This window comes from Ciconia boyciana, chromosome 6, assembly GCF_034638445.1.
Source record: "Ciconia boyciana chromosome 6, ASM3463844v1, whole genome shotgun sequence".
Taxonomy (NCBI): Eukaryota; Metazoa; Chordata; class Aves; order Ciconiiformes; family Ciconiidae; genus Ciconia; species Ciconia boyciana.
Genome location: NC_132939.1, coordinates 67,358,289 through 67,381,338, shown reverse-complemented (window position 1 = coordinate 67,381,338; position 23,050 = coordinate 67,358,289). Strand labels below are relative to the sequence as shown.

Here is a 23,050-nt window from a genome sequence, read left to right as displayed (position 1 = left end):
TCTGAGGCGGCAGAGCAGGTGAAGTGCTGCGTGGCTTCATGAGCCCCAATTAACCTACAAGGGGTTAAATTCAAGTCAGGATGGAAGGACATAGGCAAGGCACTGTGGCAGACTTACTTTGGTAATACCTGTGCTGTAGCTGGGTGGGTAAGTGAGAACTGAGTCACCGTGGCTGTCAGTCCCTTGTGTCCCCAACCGGGGAGGAGGGAAGGAAGCATTTTTAGATGAGGGGAGCACATGTGTGTGAAATCCCTGCAATACGTGGCAGTGCAGAATTTGTCTGCTTTCACTTAATGAGCAGTACCATTGATGAAGGGCATCTCCTGCGAACCCAGACCAAAGTGGAAGTGTTCACGCATTGATTTTTAGCAGATGAATTGTGTTTGTGCCTTTGATCACATAGGCTGCCCTTGTTTGTTACGTGCTGCAAAGCATAGGATGTCTTTTTTTTTTTTCAGATGGATAAAAGAGTAAGGGTTTATGCTGTGTGTCTGTGTTTAATGGTACAGGTTGAAGGGGAAGGAAAAGCAGGTGAAAACCATGGAGGCCTTATTGGAAGAGAAGGAGAAAGAGATTGCTGAGAAAGGAGAATGTCTGCAGGTAAGTGTTCTTGGTATTCTAAAGGGAAATAAATTCTGTTGCAGTATTTCTGACTGTGGAGAAGTTACGTTTATGCTTCTAAATTTGCCCTTTTTTTTTTTCCCCCCCAAAGGGTCAGAAAGATACAATTGCACAATTAACCAGTAAAGTTCAGGAGTTAGAACAACAGAACCTGCAACAGCTCCAACAGGTACGGCCTGCAGAGTGGATATGGTTTGGGAGTGCTGCTCAGTTGAACTGGAAGATGTTGGTTTTGTCCTCTACCTCTCACAAAGGGTTTGCATTGGCTTCAACCTACAGAGCTGTTTTAAATCCTGCTTGACTAAACTGGTGGTCTACAGTGCAGAGAGCCTGCTAATTCAACTGTGTTTATCCAAAACAGGTTTTACACAGATAACAAGTTCCAAGAGGTTTTTCTTTAACCTGGATGATAACTGTCCTTACTGAATAGTTTTAGCGGTCTGAAAACTTGAAAGCTCACAGGCAGAATCATGGCTGTGTCCTAGGTACCTCCTTGCCACACTGAAGTAGCGTCTCTGTAGGGCTATGGCCATGGAGGAACTCCTGCTGTAACTGAATGTAGCAGCTCCTCTTGAAGTGGTCAGGCTTTGCTGTGATTCCTTCTGCCTTTACCTGTTGTGGAAGTTGCAGCTGGTCAGAATATTTTGGCTTTTGATTTCCTGCACTGGACTTGCGAACAGGCGACTGGACATCCTTGAAACCAGGTGTTACTTAATGGAAGAATTTTTCCAATAAGGCAGTATTCTAGCTTAGTTTGGATTTTTGTCGATGATAAAGGGGAGAAACTGAATTGCACTCTTATTTTGGGTGGATGTCTAGACAGGCATTTATCCCAGGGGAAAGGTGGAATGGAGAGAAATTGGCTGGTGTGAAATTTGGGATGCTTGGTGTAAGCTGTGCTTCTAAAACCCATTATGTGTTCAGATATTCTTGGAGCAATGTGTGATGCAAAATTTCTGGTATTTCTTTGGCAAGTATCTTGCAAGCTGTGTGGTGCCCCTGCTTATGCAAAGAGTTGCTGTTAATTTGAAAGCTTTACGATGCCATCAGAATGAGTTTGGGAATTGCTTTGTTTTTCAGGTACCTGCTGCATCCCAAGTCCAGGACCTGGAGAGCCTGTGAGTATGCTTTTAGTAGCAGTTTCTCAAGTGCCTGCTGATAATATGCATTCAGTGCTGGCGTTTATCTTAAATTGGAATGTATGAATTGGTTTCAAGAATTTTATGGGCTTTGCTAAAATAAGCTGTTAGTGCCGATGGACGTACACCAGCCAGTGTGTCTGCCGCTGTGTATAATAGCAAGCGTCTGGCGTCCCTGCCTGGCGTGCCTAAGTTGTAGTGCTCATACGCTTTGCAAAAGTGAATGATTGCCCAGGGCTCTACTAACTAGTGAAATTGCTGCTGCTTCTTGTGTCTAGTGATAATTTCTCCTTCTGTTTAGCATGTTTAAAAGAGTGTGGATTTAAGTGCCTGTGGCTGAGTCGGTAAAAGCAATGAACAGATACGGTTTGCCATTTTCAGTCTGAGATGCAATAGCCAGTTCTCCAGCTCCTGTTTTATGGAGAAACGCTGCCAGACTTTCCTCTGTTTTGACTCTGCTTTGTCTGGCTGCTCTAAGTCAGAGAAAGGTTGTATGAGACTGTGCCAAAAAGGGCTCTGTCTTCAATGCAGCTCTTGTAATGTGCTGCCCTCCCAGCAGGGCTCCTGTATAGCCAGTACGTGGTACCGAAGGCAGCCTTGCCTTTGGGAGACTGTCCCTGGCACCTTCATGGCCAGCTGGCTTGCAGGATTTGCTCAGGTGATCAATGGCTCCTCTCCCACTTCTGCTCTGAATGCTGTTGAGATCAGCTATGGCTAAATGCGTTTGCTTGACGTGTGAAATGACTAGCTTGCTTCAGGCCAGTTCTTAGCAGGTAAGTGTTTGCAATACGTGTTGTTGCAGCTGGCGTGTATTTTTGCTAGCTTTCTTGGTTTGGAGCCATAGTGCAATGGTTTCTTCTCCATGTGTATGCTCTCCCCGTGGCTGATTATTATATATATAGCATACCAAATATCTTTATCTTCTGCTGCTGAAAACTGTCCCAGCTAGAGTGTCTGTCCCTTTGTAGCATAAATTCTTACTTTAACCCTTTTTTCTTACTTTCTAAACCATCTCTGCAGGTTGAAAAGGGAAGAAGAACAAATGAAGAAGCTGAAAGCTGTAGTGGAAGAAAAAGAGAGAGAAATTGCAAGCCAAGTAAAACAGCTGCAGGTAAAGTTTCGATAGACGTGTCTTGTGTTGTAAGCAGTGTATGTATTGTGAGTGTATATCTATATGTATACATGTGTGTACATTGCCTCTTTTCTTTCAACAGGATGTGCAAAAGGAAAACGAATCTTTTAAAGTTCAAATTCAAGAATTAAAGCAGGAGAATTGCAAACAGGTACAGGTTCCAATTGCAGTGTTACTGAGTGAAGGGGGGTGATGGTAGCTTGTACGGATGGCATGGAAAACCAGTAGTTGTATTGGCCGTGCAACTCCAGGGACAGCTTCAGGGTTGGATTGCACTAAGCCAGCTTTTCTGGCTCTTGCATATCTGTTCCTGCTTCCATTTATTATGTGAGTTTGCAGCCTTTTGCTCTTTCTTGCGCCTGCTGTGTTCTTGCCTAGCTTTCCAACCCTGTCTTTACACGCTGTATCACAGCCAGGGTTCTTCTGGCCGAAGGAGGCTGGAGAGGACTCCCTCAAAGGCCAAGAGTGCCGGTGCTTAGTGTTGCAGCAAAGCCTGGTTAGCAGGGCAGATCACGCCCTCTGCATCGCTCTGCTGCTGATCTGCTCCTAATGAGTTTCTGATCTGTTTGTAGGCATCGCTGGCTGTCCAAAGTGAGGAGCTTCTGCAAGTGTGAGTACTGCCAAAAGTTGAATGTGGTAGATAAGTGCTTCATTTCACGTATTGCTCGGGGAATTTAAAAGATGAAATAAATGCCAAATGTACAATATCAGTGTGAGAGAAGTGGCCAGTAAAAAACTCACTTTACTAGCTAATAAAACTTGAACATAGAGATTCTGCTCACAGTAATAATCCTCAGCTGCAGTCTTCTGCAGACAGTGCTTGCAGTATGTTGCGCCCACAATGTAAGCAAGCCATGAGTGATTTAATGTTAAATGCATGCCAGCTCAGCTCTGTGCCTGAAGAGTTAAATGTTGGTGTTTCAAGCAAAAGTGACAGGCTTTTTTCTTGGAACTTCAGCTTAGTAGAGGGTGGTTGTTCATATTATAAAATCATCTGGTAGAAATCTTTTCCCAGGGAAAGTCTCAGGGGTAAAAGTGTGGTATAACGTAGAGCTGAAGTGCACTGAAGAACTGTGTGGAAGCTAATGCCACGCCGCCTTATACTGTGCTACACAAATTGCCACTGTCATGCATTTTTGGCTGGCTGAATTATTTTTCTTTTAAGTTAAATGACTTATAAATTGTGGACTAGGTGCTTGAAAAAAGAATGCTCTTATCCAGCAGGCAGTGCCTGTTTTGTGGCACTGTTGTACTAGCGTGGGCTGGCTGACTTATCCTCGTCTAATGCGTTGCCTTTCTGTGGCCTTGATAAATGCGTGCAGATGCCTGTTGTAGGCAAACAACAGCTTTACAATGGGCTTTGCTCTGGCAGCCCGCAGTTCGCAGAGCAGTAGGAAGCAAGCGGTGCTGCCAAGTCAGTGAGAGCAGCTTTTCAAAGTGTGTGTGGTGCTGGCAGGGAAGGAAAGTTAGTGTATATGAAAGGGTGTCAGTTCTTCACTTGAAATGTCTTAAATGTCTCCTGACTTGTTTATTATTCTTCTTGCTAATTCAGGGTTGCAGGGAAAGAGAAGGAAATCGCCAGTCTCCAAAATGAGCTCGCCTCTCAGAGAAATGCTTTTGAGCAACAGAGGAAAAAGAACAATGTAAGGAAATTCCCCCCCCCCCAAAAAAAAAAACAAAAACAAAAAAACCCCAACCCCAAAGAACCACCAAACCTGTGTGCACAGCACTCCTCGGTGCCTAGGGCATTATGCGAAGAAAATGTTTCTGACAGTTGTCTGCTGTATTGTGTCCCGTGGACACTCCTTTCCTTTTTTCTTGGGAGTGACTAAGCATACCTTACTTTACTGCTCCAAGTTTCGTCACCTCTTTAAGTTGCTGATTTGATGAGAGGGAGGAGACTTGCTGCGGGACGTATCCCGTAGCCTGTTCTCAGAGTTGGCTTCAAGCCCTGTTAGCCCTGTTCAGATACGCGTCCTTTGCCAAGGGAAGCAGAGGGGGTTTGGGGAGGAAGGGTGGGAGGATGAAGGGGGCCATGCTCTGACCGAGTTATGGTCCTTGTGTGTGGACATGGGAGGAGCCGTTACCTTCAGGGCTCTCAGATCTGGCTCTGCCCATTCCTAAGAGTGACTAATCCTGATCTTCTGGAGGAGAAGGACAGTGAGCCTTCCTTTAGAGCAGCCGCTGATGGTGCAGTATGGGTTGTTTGTGGGTGGAAGTACTATCACAGAGCTGTGACGTTACCTCCTTGTAATACATTACCTGTGCAGGGCAAGAGAATAGCATCTTTTAAGTTATATGGAAGAAAGGTGTTAAAATACAGGATTTTTAACTTACCTATCTCTCCTTGATAGCCTATAAAGGCTATTGCCTGAATACCGTGCAATAAGCTTTAGTGCTTAAAAGTGAGACAATATAAGGGAAGATGCACAAGGAAAATATTGAGAACGTGAGCTTTTGAGCAAGTAGTGTTGCTTAAGAGCTGAAATAAAGTAGAGGGAAAGTGGCTGGGTATTCTCAGAAGACAGATGAGCTGGAAAGGTAGAACATATGTGTGCCTGTTTCCTGGGGAATTGCAAGGTCTAAGTACCCTTTGTGGTGCAGGCAGAAATCTGGCTACTGCGAAGGGCAGACCATGCCTGTAGGTCCCAGCTTTCCACATTGTAATTTTATCCAATCTTGTTTTTATGACCTGTGAAACAGCCCTTAGGATAGCACGCAAATGGAAGTGGTAGAGCAAAACTAGCGTAGGTACGCACTAGGATTTGGACACCACTTTGCGTGGTGAATTAAAAAAACATAGTCTTTCAAAAATAGCCCTTTGCTAAAGCAGATTGCTCTGAAGGTTGGGGAAAAAAAAATCTTAATCCCAAGCACCGTAATCTCCTCCTGGCAAGGCCCACCATCCTTCCTAGACAAGAGCTGTGAGGCTCTTTTTATAAGAGCTCTCAGCCTCCTAACTCAGCTTGCGTGTTGATGTCTTGTGGAGTACACGTTTGATGACCTCGCCAAGAAAGATGCAGGAGCGCAGCACGGCACGGTGGTGTTTCCATGCGGATCTGGGGTGTGCTCACCACTGGTGAAATACCAAAACCTCCCAGGAGGGCACTGGTGAGCAAACCAGTTTTCTTTGGGCACAGTGGAGAGAGCTGTGTGGGTAAATGCTGCCAACCAAGGCCCTGAGCTTTGTGTTTCTAGAATCAGCCCTGGCGTAGTCGGTTTGGGCTGAGGCGTAAGGATCTACGCAGCTAGATCTGGTTGCAAGATCAGGGGCATAAATGTGTACACTTCCATGTATACTGGGGTCCATGCTGGGTTCCGCAGTGCGACATGCCTAACACTCTGTTGTGTAATCTGTGGTTTGGTGTCTGTGTTCCTCACTACTTTTGAAAACTTCCCTCTTTCTTCTTACAAGTGCAGTCAAAGTGTGGGGTCGCTGTAGCGATACGCTCTGCAGTAACACTTGGATCAGTTTTGCAGATGGGGGCAGGTTGGGCAGAAATTGGCATATTCCCCCCCCCCCCACCCCCCTTCATTCAAACTCTTTGAACATCACACTTGTTTTTGCTAGTGTATGTCATCTTATCCAGCAAAATCATCTTGCAGTAACCAGCATTTAAATGCAAATGGTGGAATGTAATGCAAAATATATCTCTGAAGTAAAAGTGGAAACAGTTTGAATATTGGCTGAACTGAAATCATTCTTTCTAAAAATGATTAGGACCTTCGGGAGAAAAACTGGAAAGCAATGGAAGCATTGGCATCAACTGAAAAATTGCTGCAGGACAAAGTGAACAAGACTGCCAAGGTTGTAATGTTAACTGCTAGAAACGATGCGTTAAGCTAGAAGCAGATCTGCAGCTGGTTTTTTTTAAATGAAATGGAGGCATTTAACTTTTACTGCAATTTAAATATAGTCTGTTCTGAGTGATCATTCATATACTCTCACCTCTGCTTCTTCCTGTTGTCTTTAGGTTTCTTTTGGTTTTTTATCCTTAATTTGTGGGCATGCTGATTTTTGATTTCTGTTTGCATAATTGTTAGAGCTGTTGTGAATTGTTTTTTCTTTGTGGGGAGCTCTAGAATAAAAACTGTGCTGGTGAGCAACCTGCTTTCATCTACTGGGCTTTCACTGTGCTTGAATAAATTTATTGGACCCGTGAAGAACTAGAACTAGATTATTATTTAAAAACCTGGGAACTCTTCAGGAAAACGGTGACACCACAGCTGTGAATTTCCTCCTTGAAAGCATATGAAGCTCAACAGGTCCTGTCAGAGCCAATGTTCAAAATGATACAGGGCATGAATTGCTCTGAAAGGAGCTCCCATTTGCTGTGAGCCTGATTTGATGTTAAATGTCACTACATGCAGATTTAAAAAAAAAAAAAAAAACAACAAAAAACCAACATCAAAATAAGTTTAAAAACACAAGTCGGGTAGCTAGAAGCAGAGGAGCTCCGGTTTGGGATTGTGCGTCTGTGTTTTGGAGATGTCTCCGCTTTTTGCTCGGCCCCGCGTTCAGAGAAGTTGTGTACCTGCTTTTGCTGTGTGCTAATGCTTGCCTGCTTTCTCTTGCAGTCGGAAGACTTCATCAAACAGCCATTTGCCACTTCTCGGTGGTTCCTAAATTGCTGAAAACTAACACACGTAGCACAACTTCACAACCTAATGTCTCCTGTCCGTTTCTGTCTCTGAATCTCAACCTGCTAATGCCACCGATCTCTTGCAGCAGAGGAACTTAGAGCAGCAAGGCGCAGTAACGCTGATGTCAGAGAAAAAAACAAACCCAAATATTAGTGAAGGATTTTTGTTGAAAGCTGCCTTCTGTGCAGGAGTTCGGGCTTTCTGCATTTAAACTTGTACGGGAGCCTGAGCGTCGTATGGCGAAATTAAACCAATCTGCCACAAGCACGGCGAGCAAATGTCCTGTCGCTGGTGTGCTTTTAATATTAAATAAATGGAATGATGGATCTGTGGTGCCCCTGGCTCTGTGTATTTATATTTGCAGAGCAATGACAAAGAAAACCTGGAGATTGTCACACAGCTCTAATAATTATTTCCCATTGCATCCAAGCTTGGGAAAGGAGGATGTTAGGGTCTCCCTCTTGAGTACTTAAAAGCAGTATTTAGAAGATATAGTCTTGCTTTCTTGGCCTGGTTCAAATGTGCATTAACACAAAGTTTCTTTTTGACTTTAATTCTCTGTTTTTGATGTCGTGATGTTGATTTATGGTGATTTTCCCCCCCCCTAAAATTATTTAAAAGTATGGATTTTTTTAAAACGTTGTTGATTGACCAAAGTTCTTGTTTTTGAGATCGCTCAACTTGAGTGCAGGGTTGGTGTGATCTGTGGATGCAGTTACTCAGCACAGTGTAGTTTGTGTTGTGTTGTGAACAAGTGAATGATGGTATAATTTCTGTACAAACAGGCTAGATTTGAGGAGAGCTTAATGAAAATAGAAGCTTAAAAGCATGAACAAATGTGAAGGCCAAATTCTGAAGCAATTCAGTGTCAATTTTTGAAGCAATTTACTGGCAATTTTAGAGACATTAGAGCCTTTCTCACTTAACCCAGAAAGTCATTTAAGTAAGTCACTCTAGGCATAGAAGAGGCTATTGCCAGGTCCGTGGAGTGTGTTGCCCAATTTCACGCGAGCCTTTCTCTTGGTTTAGGAGAAGCAGCAGCATTTGGAAGCTGCCGAGGTGGAGACGCGCGAACTCCTCCAGAAGCTGTTCCCTAAAGTCTCTCTTCCTTCTAACATGGTAAGAGAAGGGGCTCTTCCTACCCTGCTGCTGGGGGCCGGGGAGCTCTGGTCCTGCTGTGCTGGGCAATCTGGAGTGCTTCCACACGGTCCCCTCTGCCCCAAGGTTTTTGCAGTGGGGTGTGAGCGTCTTCTGCTGGTAATACCTGTACTTACCAGCAGCAGAGGGGCAAAGCTGCAGATGGTTACTTCAAGAAAAGTGTTAAAGCAACAAAAAAAATTATTACCTTTTTTTACCACGCCAACATCTGATTCATCTGCCTGCGTTATCTTGTGTCTAACCGAGGTAGGAAATTTTTCAGGGGTGGGTAAGGTCTGCTGCGTGTTTGCTCGCTGTCTGGCACAATGGGGATCTGTATCTTCCCTGGTGGCTGTGCAGATAATGGCCAGCCCCCCTTTCCAGAGGGGCTGCCCTGCCTCAGTGCCAGTTAATACAGTTCAGGAGGGTTTGTTTTGTTCCCAAAGTTCCTTTGAAAACCACCGATTTCCAATCTTATATTCCTGGTGGTTTTCAGTTGTTCGCAAGGGAAGTGCGCTGGGTTCGTATGGTTTAGATTGTGTGAATGATGTGAAGTGAGGCTGGAAGAATGGGATCTGCGCTTCATTTGTAATGCCTGGTGGTTTTGAATATTCATATTTAACATTATTCTCAAATGTGCTAAAGTCAGTCTCCTGATGAACTAGAAGCAGTCTTTAAAAAGACTGTTTTCTGTAAGGTTATAAAACAGTCTTCCTAGTGAGGTCCCTAGAATTATGTAGCAAGCATCTGCTTTAGCTGCGGAGGGATTTTGGAAAAGATTCCCTTAAGTCTTCAAATACTTCTTGTAGAGCCCCGACACTTGGAGGCAGACCTCTGTCACCCAGTTGTATTTCAGCACTTCCAAGCCCCTGTGAACCGTGTGAGTCTCAACCTCGTGCTCCTGGATTGCTGCCCGCCGACTGTCAGCTCGGCTGGGCTGCGTGTGGTACTGGCTGAACAACTGCTGTCAGGCTGGGTGCTAGCGCCGGGGAATTAGGGGACTGAAACACTGCTCTGTAAGCCTGCAGTTGGGAGGCAAATGTCCTGAAGATAGATTTATTGAGGTTATTCTCAGCTTTAACCAAATGCATTTCCCAACAGAGTCATAGCGAATGGATATGTGGTTTTGAAAAGATGGCTAAAGAATACTTGAGAGAGGCTTCAGGATCTGAAGACGTCAAGGTAGGCAGAAACGGTGGGCAACTTCCTTGTGTGTGGAATAGCATATTTTTTCCAGTATAAACCTTGCAAATTGTGCTCTGGATTGTGAAGTTCAAATTGGCAAACAAGTGTCAAGAAAACTGTTTTATAGATATTTGCATCTTGTAAATCAGAAATGTATTTGCATCTTCAAAAAGCACCTTGTGGAGTTGTGAAAACGTTCGTGAAATTCAAAATGCCTGTTTCCTTTTTCAAGTAATTGGGTTTTTTCAGGTGACTCGGAATTACTGCAGTGACTCGCATAAAGTTTATGATTGAGTACTGAGAGTTGTCGGTCAGCATGGCACTTGCTGTTGTCTTCGCATGGGTTGGAAAGACAGACCTGCTGATGTGAATGATACCAGCTTGCTTGTTGAAATAAGATAAATAATAGAACTCATAATCCGTCAGCTGAGATGTGACTCTTCTGGTCCCTTTTCTCCTTTGCCAGGCTATGGAGCAGAAGTTGAAGGAGGCTGAGGAAATGCACATACTGCTGCAACTGGAGTGTGAGAAATACAAATCGGTTCTGGCGGAGACGGTAAGCAGGACGCCTGGTCACCTCTGCCTTGTGATGTTGCAAGCTGCCTTTCTTCCGCTGTAAGCTTTCAAACCCCACTCTCTTCTTAGGAGGGGATTTTACAAAGGCTACAGAGAAGTGTGGAAGAGGAAGAAAGCAAATGGAAAATAAAAGTTGAAGAATCACAGAAGGAACTTAAACAGGTATTTCTGAAGAGCTGCCTTTTGCAGCAGCCAGGCAGTTTCTGCTTGAAGTCGCAGAGGGTGTTCAAGCGCTGTGAAGGCAGCCGTAGAACAGCCCTGGCTGCCTGGTTTGATGTGCGTGTGACCAGGGGATGAAGAAGGTGAAGTCTGCAGCCAGTATAATAGGAATGATCCCTCCTTATAACAATAGGATTTTTGGTGCTGTGATACTTAGTTTCATGCTAAGAGTGACTCTTATTTTTTTGAGGAACATCTTTCCATTTAAAAAAAGTAAAAAGTGGAGGAATTGTTGGTATCCCTAGATTCGTGTGGCTATTCCTGTTGCCACCTTCAGAGTAGCAAGAACAAATGAACAGCACAGGTATAAGGTCTCTGACCATTATGGCAAGTCTGTCACAGTCCTTTGCAGGTGATGCAGGAGGCAGCCAAATAGCACGTAGTAATATTAATGCTGATGGGATAGGAAGCCAAAGATTCAGGAATGTACATCTGTCCCATTAATGTGCCCAGGAATATATATTTTTCTCATCCTGGCAACTCAGAGTGTATTTCTGTTAAGCACCTGTTTTTTACGAAGTCCATTTGCAAACAGATACAGACTTTTTGTGCTGAAATTTAAGTATCATATCATCACAACAATTTTTTGGAAGCTCTTAAGATAGTGCTTAATCCATTATGGTCAACTAATTACACTTGAAGTTGCCTGCAAAGCTTTCCTTTTTAGGAAGGCTCTGTTGCTAGCAAAATGGTAAGAAAAAAGCCTTTTATGTTTTTTTCCTAATTGAGAGTTAAAGTAGGTCAAACTGGTTTTCTTGCAAGAAATTATTTCTGAAGTACTTCTGCTTAGTAAATTTGAGTGCCGGAGTATAAGCCTGGAGCAAACAGATGATTTATAAACATCTTGTTTGAGGGGCTTATAAAAGGCTGTCAGATCTTGAACTATAGATGTGCTACCATCTGCTGCACTTATGCAGCCTCTAATAAGGCTAAATATGCTGGCTTTGGCTACATATAATACATGGATGGAGACAGTCTTCCCTGTCTAGGAAAGATATTTCCCTTACTGTGGCTAATGGACAACTGGCTTAGTCCTTATATTCCAAATCTTTCAGGCATGTAGGCTCTGTCGGGGAACTTCTGTTGGAAGAAATTAGGAAAGGTGTTATAATGGAGACTCGGTATATTGAATTATTTGAGTGAGCATCTTATTTTATTCAGTCGCTGTGATTTCATCCTTAATATTTTTAAATCATAGAAGCAAGCTTCAACCCAACTAAACGATATGTTTATCTTTCTTCAAAACTGCAGATGCGTTCTTCAGTCGTTTCTTTGGAGCATGAGGTAGAGAGGTTAAAGGAGGAAATCAAAGAAGTTGAAACCGTACGTGCAGGTTTTTTTTTCTTTGAAGCTTTCTGTTGCTTAAAACATGATTTAGGCTTATGCCTTAAGTCTGAACTTCCTAGGACTTCTCTCCTGCAAGTAGTGCAGCCTGTGCTGCAGTTTAAACTGAACCTTCTGGCCAGTGTTTTTAAAGAGGAGAGAAGCTGGGTACTGGAAATTGTCCTGATTTTTACTTCTGTACTCGCCCACTGGGGCTCTTTCCTTGTGAGACCAAGCAGTTTCCTGACTGTTGGTGATCTTGGGCTTGATTTTCTTGTTATCTTTTTGAAACGTAACAGTTTAAATCTGTGCTGTGTAATCACTGGATTTGAAATGCTCTCTAAATGTCATGGAGTATTTGATAGAAATTTATAGCTAATAATAAATCAAGAAAATGATACTGCAAGAGAACACTGCAGACATCTGTTTTAACTCTGGTTTTCTGTTTCTAGCTTAAAAAAGAGAGAGAACATTTGGAAAGTGAACTAGAAAAGGCAGAAATAGAACGATCTACTTATGTTTCAGAAGTCAGAGAGGTAAACATAATTGACTAAACTGTTCTTTTTCTTTTGTTCGGTTACCAGTTGGCTGGCAAACTAATCTAATGCTTAGCCCCCGTGGCTGAGGAGTTTATATGCTTGTGACCTTAGGGTAGAGCAACACACTAATAACTGAGCAGAAGAAAAGTGGGCATCCTAAGGAGACAAATCCTAAAACTCTAAACTTCATTTCAGCTCAAAGATCTGTTGACTGAATTGCAGAAAAAACTTGATGATTCATATTCTGAAGCAGTAAGACAGAATGAAGAGTTAAATTTGGTAAGAAGCTCGTTCTCCGCTGGGCACAAACTAGGCTCCCAGCATACTTATGAAGCGGAGGCTTATTTCAAATCCTGTCTGTTCTGCTAACCTCTTCAGCTTGATATTTTTGTCCATTGCAATCATTTATGTAGTCTGACTTTTACAATTTGTCTCTTTCTCTGCTCCTAACAATAGCTTGTCTGGTTCTTAAGACTTTTTCCAAAGTCTGTAAGACTTTCACTCCTGAAACTTCTTGAGAATCAATGTTTTACAGTATAGACATATACAACAGCAAATACCTTGTCCCTGGAGCAACAAAAGCTGTGCTCTCATTGGTTTAATGTGAGGATTATTCTCTGGTTGTATTTTTCCAAAGCTTTTGAGGATGCAACGGTGGTATCCGTGCTCCGACTGTGCGGAGTCTTTTCCATCCTTCTCTGTATGTTACAGAAATTGGCCAAAACAACATTAGATGAATTCAGAGTATCCAGCTGTTCAGCAGCTGGCATCCTGATGTGGCTGAATAGCTGTTCTGGCTTGGTGCATGCACTGTGTTACAGCGTGTTTGGCTAGCAACGCTATCCAGCCAATAATGCTCCTATACCAGGTTTTCTCAAGGAGTTGGATTAACCAAGGCCAGACCTATAGACCCAAAGATGCATGGTTTTTCCGGTTTGAGCCCCTTCACTTCTTATTTCAGTGATGTGGTTTTTAAGGGTGCAGGAGCAGTCAGATCCTTCCTCTGCTTGTGTTTGAACAGTGCTTTCTTGCTCTTGAGCCACAACTGGGAAAGGTTGTCTCTGTCACGATGTCTTTGGTGGGGTTTAGAGTAGTGGTTGGGACAACCTGTCACTGTAGGCTGAGCTGCTGATCTCACTGGGGTACTGCCACTAATATAACTGGGTTAAAAGAGTTGATTTTTTTAAAAAAAACAAACTAAACCCCCAATAACAATCTGCTTAAGTTTAATAGTATGCTTGGCAAGTCTAGTACAGCATTGATTAGCATCCTGCCTCAGCAAGCAAAGCCTCTCGTTTTGAAAGCAAGGGAAATGGGAATTGAATGCATATCGTACAGTTAATCAGTAAACGCCAACCTCTTGAATGTAAGAGGCAACAATCTATTATGTCTGTAACAACAAAAGCTTAAAAAGCTGAGCTCCCTGCTAGGGCAGCTCGACTCTGCAATCTGATGATGCTGTGCTGGTAGGAGCATGAGGAGGTGGTAAACAGCTACCTTCATGCAAATGGCTCAGGAATGCTTTCCAGTGAATACGAGTGTTTTTTGCACTAAGCAGGAGGCTGAGGAATAGAAATGATAGGATTTCAAAATGCATTTCCCACTAGTTTATAAGGTGAGCAAGGAGAGAATCTGAAACTGCAGAGGAGCTCAGCTGAGCTCCTCAAACTGTAGAAAAACAGCATCCACCAGTCCAGGTGCTCCAAAGGGGGAAACCTTCCAAGGGTGAGACAAATATAATGTGTAGGTTTGGAATCAGTGAGAATTCAGGGCTCTGAGTAGCCTATTGTACACTTCTTTAATCCCCTGCTGGCTCCCAAGCAGATTGACAGCAGGAGTACTGAACATTAGCACAGTGCACTTCAGAGGCACAAATCCAACAAAATTGGCACTCGAGCTTCTTGTTAGCACTCCTATCAGAGGCTCAAGCCTTAAGTGCTGTGGCTGGTTCTGTATGCTGTGTTGAAGAGCAATCGAAATATTCTTTAAAAAATGTTTATATCTTTTGGAAGGCTGTAGTTTAAGGGCAGTCAGTACAAAGTATTCATCCCTCTTGACTGAAATAATTTCACTTTTTTGGATTGAATCTAAACACAATTGACAACTTAATATACCCCTGTCAGTGATTCATGCCTTGATGTGACATTAACAGACTGGTTAAGTCAACATAGTTGTAGTAAGTGGTGCTTTATTAAGATGACAAGTAGAGCTTTTTAGTTTATTCAGCAGTAAAGTGACTGTTTAGCCTGAATTAGGAAGATGACAATCTACATTTTTGCATATTTGCTGTGAATTAAGTTGAAGTCTGGGCTAACTGGTGATAAGAGCGCCGGAGACACTTACGTACTTTCAGTATTGCTAATATTCCTACTGGCAATACAGTTTAAAAGTCGAAACCACTTGTAATCAAGCTGATGCCAACTGTGTCTTTTCTTCTGTAGTTTCCATTCTTTATATTTATCTTTACAGATGGAGTCTCTCTTCCTTGACTGTCCTTGTAAACCTGATCATACATGTTGACTAATCCAGTGTGTGCAATAATTGTTAGTGATCTTGCTCCCTTTGCAGTCAGTGTGTGCTGGGTTAATCCATGGGACAGACAGATAAAGTCTCTGTGTGTGAGGGAAACTGATTTTCTTTGTTACTATTTTGCAGCTGAAAACGCAGCTAAATGAAACACTATCAAAACTCAAAGTTGATCAAAACGAGAGACAGAAGGTAGCTGGTGACTTGCCCAAGGTAAGCGGAGACCCTTAGCAGTTGCAGATCTAAATGTTATCCAAACCCTCAAGATCTGTAGTTTTGCAGTGCTGGAAAACGTGGTGATTTGAGCGGCTTGAGCAGACTGCCTGCCTGGTGCGGTGTCTTACTTCACTTGCTGGTTCCCCAAGTGACTGGGACTGTGGGTGTAAGAGCTCATGCAAGATACCTGCATGTCTGTTGAAATGATAAAAATGCAACTAACAGCTGTTTAATTACCCTTCTTGAAAGAGTCTCTTGTTCATGATAAAATTTATGCCAATGGGAACAAGTAGCAATTTGGGGCTGACAAATAATTCTTTAAATAAAGAAACCCAGCATAACAAAAAGCCCATCCCACAGCCCCATACCCACACCACAGCCTGAAGCTTTTAAATCCAGTCTCAAACGGCAGTGGGTTACAAGTTGGGTTACGAGTTGGGTTACAAGCCATCTGCCCATTTACACGTGGCTACAAATTGGCTGTAACCCAGGAGACTGCAAATCTTTAAAGTTAGCTCTATGCGAGCTTGATGAGACAAGCAGGTGGGCTGCTCTTGCAAGATGGATTGGAGTGGGAAATCTTTAAGCGTGAGAGGTCTCGGTGCTGTCTGTCACCCCAGAAACGAACCTCTCATGGGAGAATTGATAAATGGAGACAAGAATAGCCTGCAGAGTGGCTGAACTCTGGCTCCAGACTGTATAACACCTTGTTCCTTCTGCGGGAGATGCATAGTACGGAAATAGGGCTGCGTTCTTGCAGGGCTGGAGTGGGGAGAGCTGTTGGTGGGGCAGGTCTTGTCCTGGGACCAGGGACAGATGATCACAAAAGCACTGCTAGGAGGTGAGAAGACAAAGGAGACCTGCTGCAATAAGGTGTTTTAAACATTTTTGCTCAGGACAATTATATTGGATGTTGACACATGAAGTGAGCTGTGCTGATGTCCCTGGTTCATGGTGTATTCTGTATAAATGCAGATCTATGATTAGGCTTTTGGAGACCTGCCTACTGTTGCACCAAAAATTTGCTGCACAATTTTTACCTAATAACTTGACATGAGACTATTAAAGCTTCCCCGTAGAATTGCTTTCAAATGCAGGCAGGCTGACATGCAGCATGCTGATTGTAAGGAGACGTGTCAATCTTGGCAAATGTGTTGGTCCCCTGAGCAAATCTGGCATAAAACAAATTTCTTCCTGAACAGTGATTTCCTGTGTGTCTAGTGCTCTTGGAGAGATGGGGGTTTGCTTCTCAGCCTTTGCTAATTGTTGTGCCTCCCCTGGTTTGTGGTTGGTTTGTTTGTTGTTTTTTTTTTTTATCCCTCACAGGCCCAGGAGTCTTTGGCATCTCTTGAGAGAGAAATTGGAAAAGTTGTTGGGGATGCCAATGTTATTGAAAACAGCGATGTTTGCACAGAGTCGGTGAGTGTTTCTTTTGAGCCCATGCTCAGGGGCAATGTAAATCTCATGCAAAATGTGGACTTTGGGAAGTGAGGTCCAGCAAAGGAACAGGACGTGTTCTGCTGATAGTAAATTAAGGCTTGATGAAACTTCCTGTCCTACAACTTGTCAGGGTGGTGTCCTGGAGCTGTATCCCAAGGATGCTGACATCTTTCTAAGCATTGGGAGTTCTGCTGTCATCTGGATCGTGACCTCTTTCCCGTAGCTCAAATTTGTAAGGAGGAAGGGGAGAGATTCTGCACATGAGATCTGGGCTTCCAAAGGGTTGTTGATTTGGTTTGGCCAAAAGTGGGAAGAATCTGGGGAAGGTCCCCAGACTTGTCCTTTCAAGAAGGGAGGCTAAAAATAAATCTGCTGATTACTAAATGAGCTTAAAATATATTAACTGGTGGGTTGGCACTTGCTGACATCTGTAATGCCAAAGAAAGAAGGCAGTCTTGCATGCCCTGTAACACCAAGGCAGACAATGTCTGTTGACAGAACATTGACCCTTCTGGTTCTCTGCAGCTGTGGGCAGGAGACTGTCCTTAGCCACTGGTAGGTGCCTGAATTCAGCTTCAGCTGGTCCTGGCTCCTGGAAATTTGTGCTGACCTAGAAGTGGTCCAGCAGCAAAATCTTACTAGCCTGAGCTTCAGTAAGCAACAACTTGAGCACTGCCTTGTGCTGTGGGTGGGCAACTCTCCAGATGAGTGTTTTTATATTCTCCAGTAACGGTATTGCAGTTGCAGGGTCTGGAATTGGGTGGACTCTGGGGTGGCCCGTTTTCACGCTTGCAGGTGACTTGCCTGAGCCTGTGGGCTACTGTTTGCACGAATGATTGCTGAGCTGCTTGTGAGCTGGTACTCCGAGCGCTGGCCCTAAAAAGACACCATCTGTACAAGTGGATGTCGTGGCTTTGTAACTGGGCTTCTCCATCTCTGGAAACAAGAGCTTTCACACCAGCTTCAAGATAGCTTCAGAACAGCTTTCCAGAAGGCACTTGGGAAGGGGAAGGCTAAAGCAGATGCCTTCCTAGCACGTTTTACACAGCTAAGTGGTGTCAGTGGAACTCATTACCCGTTTTCTTCTGATGGGTAGAGTGGAAGGAAATGCTGTCATTTGAGGGGGAGAGGAGCACTTGCTGGTAGGACAAATAATTCTATTGACTCCTTTTTGCTGCTGAAGACAAGTAGCTGCTTCAGCTGCGAGAGGAAGCTAGGAGTCCTCTAAGGAGTACTGCAGAAAAGCCTTTGCTTTTGTAGTCATTAACAGAAATAAAATGGCTTTTCCAGAGTGATCGGCTTTTCCAGAGCGATCAGTCGTGGATGCTGATTGACCCATGCGTTGTGGGCTCACCGTGTCTGAGCCAGAGATGCAGCTGGGCCAGCGAGACCACGGATGTCTCAGCCCTGTGGGCTGGTTTCCTGGGAGGGATGGCAGGTCTGCCGAGCCCTCTCCTGTGTTGCGTGACGGTGACGACTGGGTGCTCTGTGTCCCTGTCTGCAGCAGGCTGGAGAAGAAAAGCCCTCCTCAAACCAATGCCAAACTGCTTGTCCTCTGCTGTGCCTTTATGGCTTATCCAAGTGGTACATCAGAACAGCGATGCCGTCAGCTGCGGCATTTTGTGGCTGGTGATGCTGGTGAGCCCTCTCCTGAGCTGGGTGTCGTGAGGTGTGCCCTGCTGCGGCCTGAGTATGCTAGTTGGATTTAATGGCTTTAGCCTTAACTTGCGTAACCCCTCTGGCTCATGCATTGCTCCGCTGGAGCTGCGTGGGCACGTTGTGGAACCCTCACCAGGTTTCCTCCAGAATATCCATTGCTTTGTTCTGAAGAGAACTGTGGAAAAACAGTCCTAATAAACCTGTAATTAAGCCTTCATTAGTAAAACTATGTTAATTGTCTAAACAGTGCTCTTGACAGGTAGCCGTTGGCAGAGGCTGGAATTAGAACATTTTCTTTCTCTCTTCCCCAAGCCCTTTGTGCTGCTTTTTTTCCTGGGGGGGGAAGCTGTTTCCCCAGAAGCCTAAAAATGCAGCTTAAAATAGCTCTCAGATTAAAAAAAAGTCTTACAGCCACTTCCACCTAGCAACAGTGTCTCTTTTTTTAAGAAGGACCTGAAAACACATGCTCAAAAATGAGCGTATTTGTTCCTTTTGGGTACTGGAACTAGCCCACAAATTTGAGAAATGATTCTTGTGTAAACCCTCAAACACATTATGTTTGTTTTCTTTAGAGTCCTTTTCTCTGTATATAGAAATAGACTATTTGGTTTTTCCAATCAGCTTCCTTGTCACTTATGGGACTAGATGATGACTAAAGGGTGCCTTTTAATATGCTTTAAGGAAGTCATTTATATTCAGCAGCTTGCTTAGGCAGTAAACTTATTTTGAGGCTTATATGAAATCTAATGTGCTTTTCCCCCCAGATCTCAGTGTAAAACACTCTATCATTGAAAACTGGAAATGCGGTACGTGTAAAGCATGGTGGAGGGGAATCTGTCGGTTCAGCGCCTGTCTTAGCTACTGGGTCTGTGATCGCAGGGTGTTCCCCACTACCATCCTCCTCTTCTCTTCATCCCTGTATCCCAAAGCGTGCTTTCCCTCGAGTCACAGAGAGCATGGGGCTGGGGCACAGCAACGACTGCATAAGGCAGTCTTGTGCTCCTGGGTTAGCAGAAGCTGCAGGGTGGCTGTGTTGAGCCCAAATCCATTGGGAGCTGGTCAGGATTGGCCCCAGGAGGGTTGGGGATGTGTCTATAATTCATGAGTAACACCACCTGAGATTAGTGAAGCCACCAAATGGAAGGGAGAGGGAGCAAATAAGAGAGAGAAGAGCTCTTCCCAGAGATGAGGGCTGAGAGTGTATTGAAAGGCTCCTTCATTGCTTCTGCTCGTGATGGTTTCTACGCTAATGCACATGCACTCTCATACCCGGCAGTATCGGTCAGTGCTGCGATCCCTTCATTTGCTGGGATGCTGATTGCATTTGCTTTTCCACTTTCATCAATCCGTATGAGATTGCCGAGACTGAGAATTCGCTTAGCAGACCTGATTTTCTACTTTAATAAGGGTAAAATAGGTTAAGGCTACCGTAATACAGATTCCCAATGATTTCTTTTACAGTAGAAAAATGTTTACCAGTTGCACTTAAGTAAGAGCTTTGCAATATATTGCTTTGTTCTCTTGCCTGAGCCCAGAGTAGTTTCTGTAATGGTGCAGGTGGTTGAGTTTGATTTAATGCCCGCTCCGCGTTACAGCAAGTCTAGCGGCGTTTCCAGCCATGTGGGAGCTGGGAAAGTGGCCCTCTCTGAACTCACTCTAATTTCCCTGAAACTCTAGGGAGAGATTTGCAACAGCATTATGCATCAGTCTCATTCTGTTACTAAAACCGCTTTCAGTTGGAGCGGAGTTGGCCAATGCTGAGTGCTTGCGAACACTTCCGTGCTCGTGTTGAGAATTGGGTACTTCTGTATTGCCGACACCAAGGCAGAGTTGCGTATTTTTAGCTGTTAATTTGCAAGGGAAAGCTCTCCTACAGGTTATCTGCGTGTCGGTATTATGAGCTGAATAAGGAGCAGTAATGTGTGTGTTAGATGTGGAGTTCTTTGTACTTCTCCGGAGGAGCTAATCAATAAAGGTAATAAAACAGGGATTATATCACCGTTAGCTCAGCAAGACTGACTTTGGGGAGGAGGGCAGGCAAGAGAGGGAAGGGTCTGTTTTGAGCTGTGACACTTCCCTATTAATAAACTGTTGAACTCCTTAAAAAAAAAAAGGCACCTTTTTGTTTAAAAAAGCAAGCTCAGCATTTTTATTTCAGAGCGAGAAACCAGTTTTCTAGCTCTTGGTAGCTTTCTTTTTTTCTATTTTTCCATGTTGACTGGTGCTTAGACTGCTTCGTGAAGTCCTTATCCAAGTCTGGGTGTCACTGGCAAGCAGGAATTTCACAGGGACTCGGAGCAGAGGGTGAACCCGTGGGATAGCTGGTGCTGAACAGGAGCACCTGTGCTGCAGTGTGGGTGGAGAAAGGTGTGGATCTCCAGCCAGCTGTTTCAAATGGTTTCACAGCTGGAGCTGCCTTGTGCCCTGGGTATTACTTGTGCCAAGTCCTTGGTGGTCCAGGAGTGTTGTTACAGCTGCGGGGATCAGAAGTCATCCCTCCCGCTGGGCGCACTGTCACCGTGCTTAGCAGCCTGCGTTATAAACCCCGTGCTCTCATCCGTGTAGGGTTTCCTGCCAGGCTTGTGGGGATATGGGGTAATAACTTCTGAGGCCGGATCAGCTGCGGTTACGAACACAATTCCTGGAAGCAGCGAGTAAGTGGAGTCCTGGGCGGGGAGGGTGGGAGCCGGAGGTCAGCGATGCTCTCTCCAGTGTTCGGCGTGTGCAGGTAATTCCCAGGACCAGGAAGCAGCTTCTTGACTTTGAACCATGTTCTCTTTAAACGTGGCCATAACCCTGTGACTTACAAGAATTGTTCCCATCTGCGCAAGGAGTTGTAATTTTATACGGAGGATCCAATTCTAGGCTTTCTTGGTAATTAGATTGTAAATGAGTTTTTAATGATTTTTTTTTCCCTTCTTCCAGGAATTGACTGATAAAAGGCTAAATGTGGCGGTGAATCTTAACCAGGATGTAGGTCATCTCAAGAAGCTGCTTGTGTCAGTAAGCCAAATGCTGTCAAAGGGACGAGAACACTACCAGCTAGTAGGTAGGTGCGGCTGGTGGCCATCTGGTTGAACTGGGTGGCTGTCAGGAAGGACACTGGTCTGTGATGGTGGGACCTTGTTCAGACTTAACAAGTCTGGTGTCAAAATCTGAAACTGTCTGTGAGCACTTCATCAAAAGCTTCTGGTAGGCACCAGGTTTGTCCCTCTCTGGGTCCATACTTCAGTTAGTTGGGACTAATCTCACATCTCCGTGTCCCTCTTGTCCCTGTGTATGTAACTCTTCGTCCTTCCCTTCCGCTACTGCCCACTTCACGTAGCAGCTTTCCCAAAGCTTTGCTTTCCCACTGCCTGTGCCTTGTTCCCTTCGTCCCAGCTACACGAGCAAAATGTCTACGCTTCCATGCTCTGATTGCTTTGGGATGGAGGATATCAAGTAACCCACTGGGCTTTCACTGACTTAACAGCAATGGCTTGCTGTGGTCACGGGATATGAGTATCTGAAGCATCAGTCGGGCATGAACTCTTCATCCGATTATAGACACACGAACAAGGCTTTTATTTTAATACACAGCATGGGCAGCAGAGCTGGTCTTAAGGGCTGCTAACAGGGTGTTCCCGGTGGGGTGAGCCCAGTCTCGTAGGACGGGCTTGGTGCACGTGGGAGGAAGGTGCTCCCTGCGCCTCTGCCTCCGCTCTGGGAGCCTGTTCTTGCCCAGCCTCCACCACCCTGGCTTGTTCCTCCAGGCTTCGTTGTGGGCTGATGCTAACAAAGTGTCTGGCGTGAGCCGCTGGCAAGGTGCGGATTTGCTTGAACGCTGCTCTTCAGAAACTGCTCAGCTGACGTGTTTTATGTTTCTCTTGCAGAGTGAAGTCATGGGGGAATCGTTAATTTGAGGATAGCAGAAGGCATTGTATTATATTTTGCCAAATTAAAGCCTTATTTATGTTTTCACCCTTTCTACTTTGTCAGAAACACTGAACAGAGTTTTGTCTTTTCTAATCCTTGTTAGACTACTGATTTAAAGAAAAAACCCAACTCTGTAGACACCTCCAGAGTTTAGTTTTATAATAAAAACAAACCTGTTTGGATAATTAGACCTTTACATTCCTGGAGAGACAGTAAACACATAATCTTTTATCTTATTTTGCTCAATAAAACTTGTTCAGAAAACTCCAACATGGTAAAGTCACCAATGGGATATAACATTTTAATACTGGTGTTGTACACTGTTTTACTTAATTACATTTTTGGGATTAGCTGCCTCTGACTTCAACCTCAAGTAAACACTCTTTTTTTTTTTTGGTTGCTAATGTAATCAGTTTTTGTAATGGTGTCAGCAAATAAAGGGATGCTATTATTCAAGGTGTTTCTGCTCTCTTATTTTAACTGAACGCAGATGACCTCAGTGAGATTTCCACCTCTCCCCTCCCTGCAATGAGCATCAGGCTGTACTCGGTGTGCTTGGTTTTGGGCAGGGGAGGAGGCACAAGCTTGAGAAGAGGCAAACTGGGGTGCTTGCAAACTTCAGAGCAAGTCTTCCTTTTAAAGAAAAGGCACTAAGGTTTTAAAAATACAAGAAATCCCCAGCAAACCATCATGTGAACTGTGGTTCCATGTCATGTATCATCTTTGGGAAAAATCAGGGAGTACGGGGGAAGGAACAGTTAGAAACGTGGGATCGTATG

The 23,050-nt window shown here is 44.3% G+C and overlaps 1 protein-coding gene across 11 annotated transcripts in view; it reads left to right on the top strand.

Moving 5' to 3' along the window:
- The window catches only part of KTN1 (kinectin 1), an 80,402-nt gene extending 57,680 nt beyond the window's left edge, over positions 1-22,722 (top strand). For 4 of the 11 annotated variants that reach the window (XM_072864234.1, XM_072864235.1, XM_072864236.1 and 1 more), the window contains 19 exons: positions 510-600; positions 713-790; positions 1,702-1,739; positions 2,781-2,871; positions 2,975-3,043; positions 3,465-3,502; positions 4,445-4,535; positions 6,614-6,700; positions 8,566-8,655; positions 9,775-9,855; positions 10,325-10,414; positions 10,504-10,596; positions 11,905-11,976; positions 12,429-12,512; positions 12,711-12,794; positions 15,171-15,254; positions 16,584-16,676; positions 21,282-21,405; positions 22,229-22,722. In XM_072864234.1, the coding sequence (XP_072720335.1) occupies positions 510-600; positions 713-790; positions 1,702-1,739; positions 2,781-2,871; positions 2,975-3,043; positions 3,465-3,502; positions 4,445-4,535; positions 6,614-6,700; positions 8,566-8,655; positions 9,775-9,855; positions 10,325-10,414; positions 10,504-10,596; positions 11,905-11,976; positions 12,429-12,512; positions 12,711-12,794; positions 15,171-15,254; positions 16,584-16,676; positions 21,282-21,405; positions 22,229-22,233 (1,483 nt within the window). In that variant the 3' untranslated portion in view covers positions 22,234-22,722. The remainder of the gene's footprint in view (positions 1-509; positions 601-712; positions 791-1,701; positions 1,740-2,780; positions 2,872-2,974; positions 3,044-3,464; positions 3,503-4,444; positions 4,536-6,613; positions 6,701-8,565; positions 8,656-9,774; positions 9,856-10,324; positions 10,415-10,503; positions 10,597-11,904; positions 11,977-12,428; positions 12,513-12,710; positions 12,795-15,170; positions 15,255-16,583; positions 16,677-21,281; positions 21,406-22,228) is intronic. The other 7 variants (XM_072864241.1, XM_072864240.1, XM_072864237.1 and 4 more) reach the window with 3 other exon arrangements.
- Positions 22,723-23,050: the final 328 nt, after the last annotated feature.